The 13,010-nt window shown below is 41.8% G+C and overlaps 2 protein-coding genes across 3 annotated transcripts in view; one reads left to right on the top strand and one right to left on the bottom strand.

Annotated features, from left to right (window-relative positions):
• The window catches only part of rnd2 (Rho family GTPase 2), a 38,655-nt gene extending 34,498 nt beyond the window's left edge, over positions 1 to 4,157 (bottom strand). Inside the window, exons 1-3 of one of the 2 annotated variants that reach the window (XM_088436074.1) lie at positions 4,051 to 4,157; positions 2,426 to 2,790; positions 292 to 728 (exon numbers count right to left, since the gene is read on the bottom strand). In XM_088436074.1, coding sequence (XP_088292200.1) covers positions 292 to 393 — 102 coding nt within the window. In that variant the 5' untranslated portion in view covers positions 394 to 728; positions 2,426 to 2,790; positions 4,051 to 4,157. Of the gene's footprint in view, positions 1 to 291; positions 1,566 to 2,425; positions 2,791 to 4,050 lie in introns of those variants that run through there. The other variant, XM_088436075.1, reaches the window with a different exon arrangement.
• Positions 3,811 to 13,010, top strand: part of vat1 (vesicle amine transport 1) — a 30,096-nt gene continuing 20,896 nt past the window's right edge. The window contains exon 1 of the mRNA XM_088436072.1: positions 3,811 to 4,454. Coding sequence (XP_088292198.1) covers positions 4,032 to 4,454 — 423 coding nt within the window. The 5' untranslated portion in view covers positions 3,811 to 4,031. The remainder of the gene's footprint in view (positions 4,455 to 13,010) is intronic.

Raw genomic sequence — 13,010 nt, 5'->3', positions numbered from 1 at the left:
TTTACAGTCGTTAAAAAGTTTGTAAATCGCTGTTTAATCACTTTCACTACTTATGTCATGAATCTTTTGTTTTTTAAATCTCTCTAATAAAGCCGGTCTCATTAATTATTAAAATAAATCGACCAAGTTCACAGTTTCAAAGGTACATTAAGGAGCCCCCGTACCCAGAACATTAGAAGAACCTCAAATTGAAAAGCTGCCTTACTTTACAACTTAATTCGAGCAGGTCAAGATAAAATGTCGTCATTCATTGATAATAAAGAAAAACGAAAGGCTGCGTGGAATCCTCACCTCCGGGTAGCAATCCTTGGCGAAAACGTGCAGCAGCGCCGTCTTGCCACACTGCGCGTCGCCCACCACCACAATCTTACAGCGGCTGCCCTGACTCTCCATGCCGGTCAGAGGTGCAGTGGGTGTTCGCCAACATCCGTGAACACTAAACAAAACGACAGCTAGGACGACTTCCGTGGAGCTCGCCGTAGCTCCGGCGCAGCCCGTGGCGGCGTGCTGCTCCCCTGGTGCGGCTGACAGACTGGCGGAGCGCCGCGAGAAGTGCCCTGCCGCCGGACTGACTGAAGCACCTATCCGGCGTGCAATCAGGGAGGGAGGTGGGCTCGCGCGCACACGCCATTATTGGCATTGAAGGCCACGCCCACCGGGCGTGCACGCGGAAGAGGCGGGACCAGAGTGTAATTAGGACTCTTCACGTCCTCCATTGATGAAAAACTCTGTCAAACGGTATAAGGATCATATTGACGTTATGATTGTATTTTACCTGTCAAAATATTACAATGGGACTTCTGATAAAAGAATCCTAACCACAATTCTAGAGTATCAAGACTTGTTGAACAGAAACAACTTACTTTATAGTTATATCATAAATACTATGCCAGTGGTGTCCAACCTACGGCACGGGGACCATCTGCGGCCCTCAGTCTATGGGCTGATAACCGGTTTGATGGTTTACCGTGGTGTTAATAAGTCGATGTTTCGTTAATCGGCAATACTGTCTATCACCAGTATTTTTTTCTTTTTTTCCTTTGATTTAATCTAACAATTGGGGAGTTTAAATTTGTTGTTTCTTTGTCGTGCAGTTGATTTTACAGAAAATTAGAAAAATATATCTGCCGATCCAATCCACCCAATCAGATTTGAGTAAAGTCTATCCATCAAGCGTGCATGCATCCATTCATTATCTTGATTGCTTATCCTGACAAGGGTCGCCGACATGCTGGAGCCCATCCCACCCTGAATTGGTTGACAGCCAATTACAGGGCACACAAAAACAAGTAAATATTCACTCTAGCAAAAATACCCAAGGGCAATTTAGAGTGTCCACCTTACCTGCCCTGCATGTACCTGGAATGTGGGAGGAATCAAAGCAAGACACAGGCACAGGGAGAACATGCAAACTCCACACAGGAAGGCCGGAATTGGAATCAAACGTGCAAACTGGGAAGCGGATGCGCTGATCTCTCCCCATGTAAAAGTCGAATATTGTTCCAACATGGTTCTGACAATTGACCATGTTTCATTGGTAGCAACACTGACATCATTCCGGGCAATCAAATGGAAAAAAAAAAAATCCTTCTCTTTGTAGCAACCAGGCTAGCATTGACTCCCTTCCCTCTTTTGAGAAATCCACTCCCTTTGCAGCCTTCGTGAAAATGTGTGCACATTATGTCCTTTGAATACTTGGCAGTAATGTGAAACATTAAACGCAGCCTATGTTCATGAAGTAGGCTATTAAATGGAGTGGTTGAGGGTGACCGTTTTGTGTTTATAGCTCGTCCTGCCTTTAGTTAAGTTAGAAACCGAGTGGTTTTGAGCTATGAGTGATAGAACTCATTAAAGTGGGAATACTGTGTGCTGTGGAGTGGCATCCTTGTTGACCTCTCTGAAGAGTCACACTGCACTCTTGTGGCCAAATATTGAACTACATCTTAATGTACTCGATTTGAATTATTTTTTTTGTGTTGTTTTTTTTTTACTACAATTTAGCTGATCACTATTTAATGAAATGAAGATTTTCAAACAGCACGAATCTGCGAAATTGACATCCTGGTGTGGATTTACCAATCGTCATGGTGAAAAAGTATAAAAGTGACCAAATTTTGACAGGAGGTTTAGGCCTCCATGCAAGCAACATGTAAATTTGACAACTGAGCAAAATTGTGTGATCTGGCTATTTGTAGTCAGCAAAACAATCACTGTATGAAAAAAAAGATGTACGCAAATCACACGGAAGACGTGGATAACATTCTTAAGCGTTGTTCATGGCTACAACATAGCACCTTAATCCTTAGTAAGCCCATGAGAAGGTGAATGACTATGAAACTCTTCACTCTGTTTCACTACTTTTCTTTTTTTTTTAATTTTTATTTACTTGTAGGCCCAATTAAAGCACAGAGTAATATTAACCTACCTTAGATGAAAGATGGCATGAGGGTGTCAGGCGTTCCAAGCTACAGACTTGTTTTGGAGACTTTCTGGGGCGATTTCTGGACTTTTCCGACCGACTGCGTGTTTGTTTCTCCTCTTATTATCTCTGTGATGATTCCAGGAATTTTCCTTGCTGTGGTCACCATGATGCTCTCGTCTTCCCCCACCCTCCCAGACTGAACATAAGCATGAGCAGCGTAACATGCTTGCCAGCAACCATCAATCAACATGTCAATCAATCATCCCGACTGCTATTTAGCTCAAAGCATTTGCGGGATATCGACCCGGACTGCCGACGAAGAAATGCTGAGTGGCACTTTGCAGCCACAAGGTGTCACCGCTTCGCCGCTGGAAAGAAAGAATGAGAGAAAAATAGGGATGTCATCACAAATTCTTTTGCATGTGTCTGTCATAAGTCAATTATAAGTGTCCATTGTCTATTATTTTAAAGTCTCAGGCAAGTGGAAATAAATGTCTTCTATGTGATATAACAAAAAAAAAATTGAAACAGCAATCGAACCGACGATTGACAATGAGACAGCTAAAGCAACCACGCTGGTGCAATGCAAAGGCCACATGCCTTTTTCTGAGAAGAAAAAAAAATCAATCTTAAAGGGAGTTAACCCAAAATGTTTCTAAACAGAGCCAGTCATTTTGACACTGACTGTTCATTGAAAATGACATCATTGTGCCTAAGATCTGACTCAACTGTTTTCTGAGTTTGGTCATGTGAAATGTGCAAGCTAAGTTGGGATCAACTGTGATGTCATTTTCCATCAATAGCAAGTGGCAAAATGACCACCCCGAGAGATTTTTTAAATGGATTTTCCAGCTTTCTTCATATTCCACAAACATGATATTAATCATAATACATCGTTCTGCATATTTCACAAACATAATATTAATCATAATACATCGTCCCACAAACATAATATTAATCAGAATACATCGTTCGGTGAAGTGGGACTACAAAAAAATATTGTGAAGATAATTTGGAGATTAGTTTCCCCTCCAACAGACAATTCTGATTGTGATAAAGTGAAGTATTTGTACAATGGATATGGTGATTATTGTGGCTGTACTTTTGCAGTGGATTATGACTAATGTGCATCTCGAGCCGAGTTTCTCTTTCAATAGTTGTGTAGCATGTAGTAAATTGTGACCCATCTAAATTCAGCAGGAAAAAAGTGGCGTTTTCAACAGAATATGTCCGTAACTGGCATTTTTTTTTCCAAGCTAAACGCCTGTTACAATGGTTTACAGATTGACGTTCAAACCCTCCCCATTTGCAAAGCCAAATTCACCCAATCACGCTCGCCGGAATCCGCGATTTCTTTGGCTCTCCGTGTTTTCCAGTCTGCCTTGGTTTGGTCTCTCTCACTCTCACTGCCTGAGCCCGGCGTTGACAGCCACCACTCCTCTCCACCGGTCAGCACACTGTGTCGTTTTTTCTTTTCTTTTCTTTTTTTTCTACTGACTGCTGCAGCAAAAGTCTCCGTGCAACATTCTTTGTTTTTCTCCCCAAGACCACTCCACGCCCATCTTAACAAAATAAAATAAAAGTCACTGTCTGAAGCTTCTTTGCAAACATGTCTGGAGAAGACGCACCTGTGCAGCAGCAAAACGCCGTGGATCAGAAGCAGCCCACCGAGGAGCCCAAGACGGAGTCGGAGCCAGCACCCGCCGGGGCTGCCGACTCGTCGGCGGCTGCAGCGGACGCAGCTCCCCCTGCGACCGCCGAGAAGGTCCCCGAGGAAGAGGCGTTCACGTACCGCGCCCTGGTGCTCACCGGCTACGGCGGCTACGACAAAGTCAAGCTGCAAGTGAAGAAAGGCAAGCCGGCCCTCAAGGCGGCCGAGGTCCAGGTGCGAGTCAAGGCGTGCGGGCTCAACTTCGCCGACCTGATGGCGCGCCAGGGGCTTTACGACCGGCTGCCATCCCCGCCGGTCAGCCCGGGCATGGAGTGCTCCGGGGTGGTGGAGGCTGTCGGGGAGGAGGTGACGGATAGAAAAGTAAGGATCCGTTTCATCTTTGCAAATACTTGAATTGATCGCGCATGTGAATGAAACGCTACACAGCTTTTTACTGTGCACGCTGTCGATTTTCACATGGGCGTGTCCGGCTGCTCGGAGCGGGACATTAATGATGGTTTTAATGAATAATCCATTAACATTGTGCAACGCTATCGACATCACTCAACTAAAAAAAGAACATTTAAGACCCACAAATAACATTTGAGGTGCGTTTAAATCCACGTTGTGCACAATGGGGCTGACACTTGTTGCAAAAAAAAGGTGCAAAAAATGAGTTCGATTCAATACAATAACATGGTTTTCAAATGCTTCTCGAAATGAATGCACCAAATTGTCTACAATGGACACATATGAGCGTCCCACCCACCCACGCCGCACCATTCACGCATACTGTCCTGCTGTCATTTTGCCTTCACGGAACTTTTAGCGAACCCGACACACGCCTGATAAAGTTGTTTATTTCGGCGAATTTAAAAGGCAAACGCTTTTTTTGTTTTAATAGACTAATTTGAATTGCTTGAACTGCATTTTTGGTTTCGCGTTATGATGATGTGCGTCAAGGCGTGGAATACAGTCATGGTAAAGTTAACAAGAGATTTCACGGACATTACCGGAGGATGGGTCGTGTTTCCTTCAAAATAATCGTCAACTGTCAAGAAATTGAACGGCAAATGATGAATTTGTGATGGTCAAAAAGACCCCGATGCAATTTATATGCTGTCGGATATAATACCTACAAACAACAAACGTGTACGTGTTTAAGGTCAAATGAGCCAAAATAATTCCAGTTGGGGTTTTATTTTGTAAATGCGGTAAACGGGGAGTTGCCGTTCAGTGTGACTTGACAGCCGTGGAAGAGCTGGAGTTATTGACGCCTTTTGTTAACACAAGCGGTGGTTCGCTGAGATTGTCAAGGTGCTGCCGAACAGAACCACACCTCGCTCATGCTTTATTCATGAGCACTCTATTATTCAAGTAAAAAGAGAAAAGATGAGTTATTTCATCAGAAAAGAAGTTTGCATTTGACACAGGCCCCTGGTCAAACCCTGCATCCATGTTATGCCTTCTTTCTGTTTTTGAATGGGAGAAAAAAGGCTCATTTGTGGTGTTGAGCCATCACAGAACATTGGCCTAATTATTTTGAGAGGCTGAGAAATGGCTGATGAAGAACAACTGGGGCGTGGTTAACCCATTTGGTCGCGCCATGCTAATAAGACACTACTGTACACTGTACTGGACATAATGGCTTTACTATATATGTTCAACAATCATGACGTTTCTGTCATTTTGTATTCATAACCAAAAGGGCATGAGGACAATAGAAGCTTAAAGAGAAGTCATGTACTGTATTGGCATTGCTTAGTTTGCGAATGTCACATGACCAATCTCAGAGAACAGGTGCACCATGAGTAACTGTTATGTCAAAATGGCCGCCCCTTAGATGGACTAAAACAGGTGGACTTGTGTGCATAATTGATATTCCACAATTACAAAATTAATGTCACGCCTCATTTTGACTTGATGTGGGCAAACTGAACATATTTAGACTATTTTTTTTTACCTGAATTCCCCTCAAATCAAAACAGCAGGTCTCTCAAAAACTTGAAAAGTAGTTCTGTTAACCACATGTTAAGAGCATTTGTTAGCCACCTTGTGAAATGACGTTATCCCGAACAGAAATTTGGCCTTTAAACGTAGCATGTGTCAGCTCTCTGTCAGCCACGTGTTAGCATTATGCGTGTTTAACTCGCACAGCACACCAACTTTAACGTTGATGTCCGACATTGTTGTTAGTTGGATTTAGGGTACATATATTTGACTGGTTTATTTTTAACACTATTTCGTCCAATCCGTTGATCTTTATTTCAAAGGAAGTTCACATCAAAGGAAAAAGCATTAAAAGAAGACACCAGTGAGCTGAAATTTCACCCGACATGTCCGCTCAACAGCACGGCCACTTAGTTATCACACTAGCAGCATGTGCCATCCCTTGGTTAAAATGATGTGAAAATGATGTGGAAGAAAATGAACCAAAAATGGTCAAAATACTACACAGGGGTTTTAAAGATGGCGTACAACTGCAACAGGAAGAAATGTTATTCACACACTAAACACGATAAGTCATTCAATCAATGGCGTCATCTCCATCGGTTTTAGTGAACCAAATCACAAAGTAAACTAAAATTAAGCAATAAATGACACATTCGTCTTTTTTTTTCCTCGAATAAAATCAACGTTGATCCCTTCGATGAGGTTTTAAGAGAACAGTGATCGGGTGTGATGTGATGGATTGCGGGTGGCGTCCCTAGCAGCTAATTGGATTACAATTGGTGACGGGTCAGCCGGACACCGCGGTAGGGCAGGCAACCTTTTGAACGTGTGAGATACCCAATAGACTGTTTCCACATTGTCAGTCATGTAGATTGGATTTAAAGGTCAACACGCAAACAGCACGGCTTGTCATCGCCTACGCCCTCGCTTATAGAATTAAGAGGGCAATCTAGCTAATGGAAAGAGATCTATGAGGTCTTTTGGCACGTTGGTCGAGTAAATGTTGCTGACCACTCAAAGGCAAAAACAAAGCTGTATCATGCCTAAGACGTCATTTGCGGAGCGAACTGGCTTTGATTTTAGACCCACATAGGAACTTTCACAACACTAACCACATGTCAGAAAGACTTTCTGAGAGCGAGTCTTTGAGGCAGAATGCAATTGAAAACATGCTGTTGTGAAAGCGTAACTGAAAGCAACAGTCGTTTTAAGGCCGCACACACGTCGTAAACACCCTCCAAGTGAATATGAGTGGTATGGTACTGACTCTTCGCCCTTTGCAGAGGTTGGGGACCAAGCCCCGACACATTCATTCATTCATGTTTCAAACTGCTTATCCTGACTGTTTTAGGTGTCCATATTTTAACCAATTGGGGACAGGCAACCACGAATCATGCTCACTCTGTTCGCTAACAAAAAGAAGAAAAACAGGAAGTTATTGACCTCATGGTGGTTAATAGACAGCCCCACATTCAAGTTTACCCATAGAATATTGTAAAAGTATTTCCTGTAAGTACTTTAAGGACACTACGTGTAAATTACAAATAACATTATACATGCGTGAACTAAATCTCCCTTAAGTGTTTTTTGACCATTTAACATAATCCCTAATGTGCTAATGCTAATCGCAATGGCTAACTGGTTGGCATGGGTTGCTGTATCCTCTGTTATAAAAAAGTGGCGTGCATAAAAACAAATTCACTCCACTTTTTTTTCTTGCTGTCTTTTCTCTTTTTGCACCAGAAGTGAAAACTCCATAATACTTTCACTTCACTCAGAAGATTTTCTTTTCTGTTTGACGTTTGAAAATTTTCCCAATGCCAAATGCCTCTCCTGTGTTGTCATGCTATGACACCGATATTTCTATCCCCCGTTTGGGATTTACTCTTCCAAAATGAACTCGATTGACTCGTACTTGATGGAAATGCGGCTAAATAATTAGTGACTGGCGCGGGGCCTCATGCTGAGGTTCTGTGTCTGAGTCCAGTGTGGCCTGCAAAAGTAATAGCAAAAAGTGTCTGACATCAGCAAAAAAAAAAAAAAAGAAAAAAAGGTTCAAAGTGCCTCTCTGATGTATGAGAAGGTGTTGAATTAAAATTCCCATTTACTTTGTAGAAGATGAATGCAGCACTCTCTTTTGGCTCCTTGTTTGTTTGTCTTTTTCCAATATTGTATTTCACTAAGTGCACCAACAAAAAAGTGCCCCGATGATTCGACTTAGGAGGCAAGTCATCCAATATGACCTAAGAAGGTGCTTTTTTTTGGAATAGTGTGACAGTGAGTAAGCAAGGACAGAGGAAGAGTGGGGGGGGGATCACAAATCACATCGAAACTCTTGTGACGCAGCGCATCAGCACTTTTTATTCTCCTTTTTTTTTTTTCCATCCACACGCTGAGCCCTTTGCAAGTATTGGTCGGATCTGACCCATATGTTCTCAATTACCCCTGGCTCACATTGTCATTCTGGTATTTCCTCCAGCCCTCGCTTTTATCTAAATCCTCATTCTTTTATATAAAGATCTCTCCATCTTCCTCCCCTTGTCAGTTACGATATCTTTCTTCAGCATTGTCCGTGTGCTGTCCTAGTCGTATTTACTTAGCATAATCTGAATTTAAGTGAAGTGCAACGATGCTTGATTTGCATAATCAAATCAATCAAGGGAAAAGAGCAGCACATAAGGGTTCCTTAGGGGCTGCTGCTACTGCATGCAAACAGGGCGTGGCCACTCATTGTTGCATCTTACAACGCAGCGCCGCAACATCTTGGTAATCGTAATGGAAAGACATCGCCATCGCTGACGTTAATATCAGTCTTGAGAGGATAAATTGCCATTTTGGGGGACTTAACATAAAAACTCAGCAATTGTTCCAAAGGCATACATCTGAGTGTAAAGCTCATGCAATATCTCAGGAGTTTCCCAAGAAGGTTATAAAAAGAAAATGAGACCCAAAAAAAGTTTTGACTGATCAACACAAAATAGATTGGACAAGTACCATAGCAGGAGGCACAACAATTCTCAAGAAGTCGGCCATTTTAATATATAAACGTGTCATGTAGACATGAATGAACTATATGGCGAAATTCCACAATATGTGGCATACGCTTGTAGCAATAAGCCAGATAGGAATGATATTTGTACATTTAATCATAATTAAAATGATTTTCTCTTCAAAGGATCATTAGAAAAAAAAAATGTAGCGAAATGTAAACCTTACCCTTAGTGACTCATGTTCCTTGATATTGAGGAAATATACTCTGCATGCTTTGAGAGGGTCTCATTGGCCAATATGGTGGTATCGATACTTGGTATCTATATCTGTGACTTGAGAGATGACAAAATCTCTAGAATGAAAGAGAGAATAGAAATGTGAATTGGTAGAATTAAGCTCCTTATGTACTCCATAATCCAAAACTAATCAATGGACCATACAGTGAACGACTTAAAAACAATTGAGTCAAAAGTAACACAATCAAGAGTTATTCCTGTAACCTAAAAAGTTGTGTCTAATTTTACCTAAAAAAGTTATGCGAATTGAATCAAACAAAAACAAATTCACTTCACTTGTTTTGTGGGTTATTTATTTGACTCAACTTAATATATACTTCATTTAACCCATTGGGTTATTCATTTAACCCCAAAAGCCAAAATTATTTATATAGCCTCTAAGCACAGTGATAATAAAGCCCATAAATCACAAAGATTACAAATTCACAACATCATCAAACTCAAAACCACATCTGAGGAAAAATAAGAAACATTGAGAAGAGTTAAAACTTGGGTTAAATTGACCCAGATGGCAGTTGGTATCTTTTTGACCCATAATTAGATTTTTTTTTTCAGGATGTTTTTGGTGTATCTAGATAAATTAATTACCTGTAATATCACTATTATATAACATCAGCCACATAGAATTACTGCCTAAGTCATATTTCAATACTTCTTGGAATGCAAGAAAAAAAATTGGGGGGGGACATCGTAACATAAAAACTCAAACGTGTGTGTGAGCATGTTAGCAGACGAAAAAAGATCCGAAAAAAATACTCACATCCTCTAATTTTTTTCCCCCAAAAGTACTTAAAAATGATTCTGGCAATTATGCAGTCGTCGACGACATACGACAATAAATCGATTGTTGTTTCCATAAAGAAGTTAAAGTGACAGCCGAAGGAGGAAAAAAAGGCAAACTTGAAACCTGTGTCCAAGCGGCCTTGGCCAAAAATCCTTGGTTTTCAGCTGAGCTCATCAATCTCCAAAGGTGCTGACCCGCATACCGCCCCCAATTGAATCACCATTTGATTAAGTCAGTGAACGCATATGCGGCTAACTGGAAGCATCTTCGCTGACTCCGACAGTGACTGCGCAGGATGCCCAGAAATGTGCTTAGGCACGTATGTATAGACGCGCGTGTGTGTGTTTTGCAAGTGTCACAAGGCTGTCTCATTCGGCCTTGAGCGCTCCTCACATGTTGTACGTGGGCACGGAAGGAGAAGCGCTGAAATGGCTGCGTGAGTCATGCGCTCTCCCGTAAATGCCGTCACCACCGCCGCAGCTACCGCCGTCTTGCATTGTTCTACTAAGTGAACCAGGAGGCCTGATGCGTTCAAGCACCATCCAGAATCCGCATGCCTAACAAAGGAATGAGAAAGAGAAGGAAGAAAGAGGGGAGCTGTCTCTAATTGGAGCCGATGGAAAGAAAGGCGCGCGGCTCCCTCCGGACCATTAGGGGGGGCCGAGTGGAGCGGATTTGTTCTCAGGAGGAGAGCGCTTGTCTTATGCTCAGCCATGGGGAAGAAATCTGGCAGGGCCGATGATGAGTGGAGGAAAGCCAGTGGGAGAAGATGGGCCCCCGTTGTCCTGTCTGCTTGACAAGGACGAGCGAGTCTTTGAGGACGAGACAGTCGGGGATTAAGAAATCGAAAGACGGGAGGAGGGAGGTACTCGCAAAAAGGGAAGGAAAACATTCTAAAGTTTTTCTGGTGTCGGGAAGTGAAAGAGAAAGAAGGAAAGAGAAGAAGTTAGGATTGCGAGGAGGAGGAGGAGGGAGAGTCTTTTATAAAAGGAGGAAGCAAACAGGAAAAGGGCTCGAAGGCCGCAGTTGTCTCCGTTTCCTGTGTCCCTCGAGCGGGCCTTCCTGATTGGGCAGCGCGGTGGCAGTGCTACGGGGAAGTTTACCGCAAAGGCTTTTTGTGCGGTCGGTGGAGGATCCTGCTGCTGATAAGAACTAAACGACAAGACGGTGTCAAAGAGGAAGTGGGCAGCAAATTGACACAGTTCCATTATCCGTCTTAATTCTACATCTGTTGATAACACCCTGGCCGGAGTAACACAAATCAAATATATAAAAATGGACATATCCAACGGTGAACGGAGACGAACGTTAATCACAAGCCACTTTAGAGCATTTTGACATTTTCGCTACCCACAAGAAATTGTGTTCAATCTCATTAGCTGCAATTGGGCATCAATGTCATTACAGGTGATGTTGCATCAATAAAGATGTTTCAAAGATTGAAATTTAGACTGGAGTAGCATCAAACGCTTCCCCTGAAAGACGTAATTGACAAGTATACGCGTCAATGGCAGTGAATGGGTTAAGAACTTTACAATACTTTATATCCTCCTTCAGTTGGTAAATTTAGTGTTTTCAAGAGATTAAAAAAATAGAGATTAATTAATTAAGAGCTGGAATTAATTAATTTAATTAATCTTTTTAATCTCACCTAAAGATAGCTCAGAAAAACACTTAAGCAGAGGTTTTTTTAGGTACAATTTGTTATTGTGGCAGATCCAAAGATTGATATACTGTACAACAACAAAACAGTGGTTTCATTTTTTTTTAAATTGAATTTAAGAGATGTAGTTGTAACCATTTACCTTCTGCTGTGTTTGAAGCTAATCCCAAGTGTTGGCTGCATCAGAAGGAATGCTGCTGTTTTCTTTTGCCAAATAATTTGAAAATATTCATGTTAAAATAAAACACTACCCATCCGGTCCTTTGCAAACTTTTTCAAATGCGAGTTCCATGAGTTTAGTTTGGAAAAGAGCTTTGCTATGGCTCACTACATTAACATCTCTGGTACCTCTCACCACTGTACAAATACAGTGTATACAGTATGAGCATACATATATTGTGTTTTGGATGCATCCTCTTTTTTAGGAACCTGACTCTGCTTTTTGATGATCACTATTTGTTTTTATGGTTCGAAAAAGTATACAGAAGAATTGTATCCATATGGGGCATCTAAACCTCTTAAAGGTTTGTAGTTTTCTTACACAGTTTAGCTTACCTATCAGTATACTCAGCTATCAACCTGTGACAATGGTTGTGGTTAATGTGGTATGTTTTGTGAACATGTGGGACATCGCCGTTACATATGCTCTATAAAGACATGCTTGAATGCGTTTGTTGTGACCTTGGGATACCTTTGGGATAGACTGGAGAGCAGGGTGGGGAATTTTCCAGCAGGTGCAGGCAAAATGTAATTACTGGGTCTTGTAGGACCATTTTATCTCATTTTGTTGTACCGGAGCTTCAGTTACGGTGTTCCCAAAGGGTCAAAAGGACTCAAAATTGGACTAGTGGAAAAGATCCATGACATACTTAGTCCAATAAAATGCTCGTAAGTAAACTGTCCTAGACGTTTAACCTCTCATTTGAGCAAGCGCCATCAGTTTATGCAACAAGGAGAGTTAAAAAGTAGAATCCAAATATTTAATTCCCATTCGGCAAATCATTTCAAATGACTGAAACAATCTATGGAACAATGATGAATAAATGAACCTTGCAGATGAACCAGTAACACTTTCTAAGCCACTTTATTTTTCCTCTTTGCCTCGCTTTGACATTTTTTTCTTCTGATGCACGACAACAATCAAGAGTTGCAAAAGAGCCGTGTCTGTTTTTCATTCTTTGCGCCCAGCAAAGCCTTGAAGGCGAGGCAGCTGATGGGCTGCATTTTTGCATGTCTGCCCTTGTGGTGAC

Source organism: Hippichthys cyanospilos, chromosome 16 (genome assembly GCF_059441005.1).
Source record: "Hippichthys cyanospilos isolate Australia breed blue-spotted pipefish chromosome 16, RoL_Hcya_1.0, whole genome shotgun sequence".
NCBI classification, from domain to species: domain Eukaryota; kingdom Metazoa; phylum Chordata; class Actinopteri; order Syngnathiformes; family Syngnathidae; genus Hippichthys; species Hippichthys cyanospilos.
This window is presented reverse-complemented; position numbering and strand designations above follow the sequence as displayed.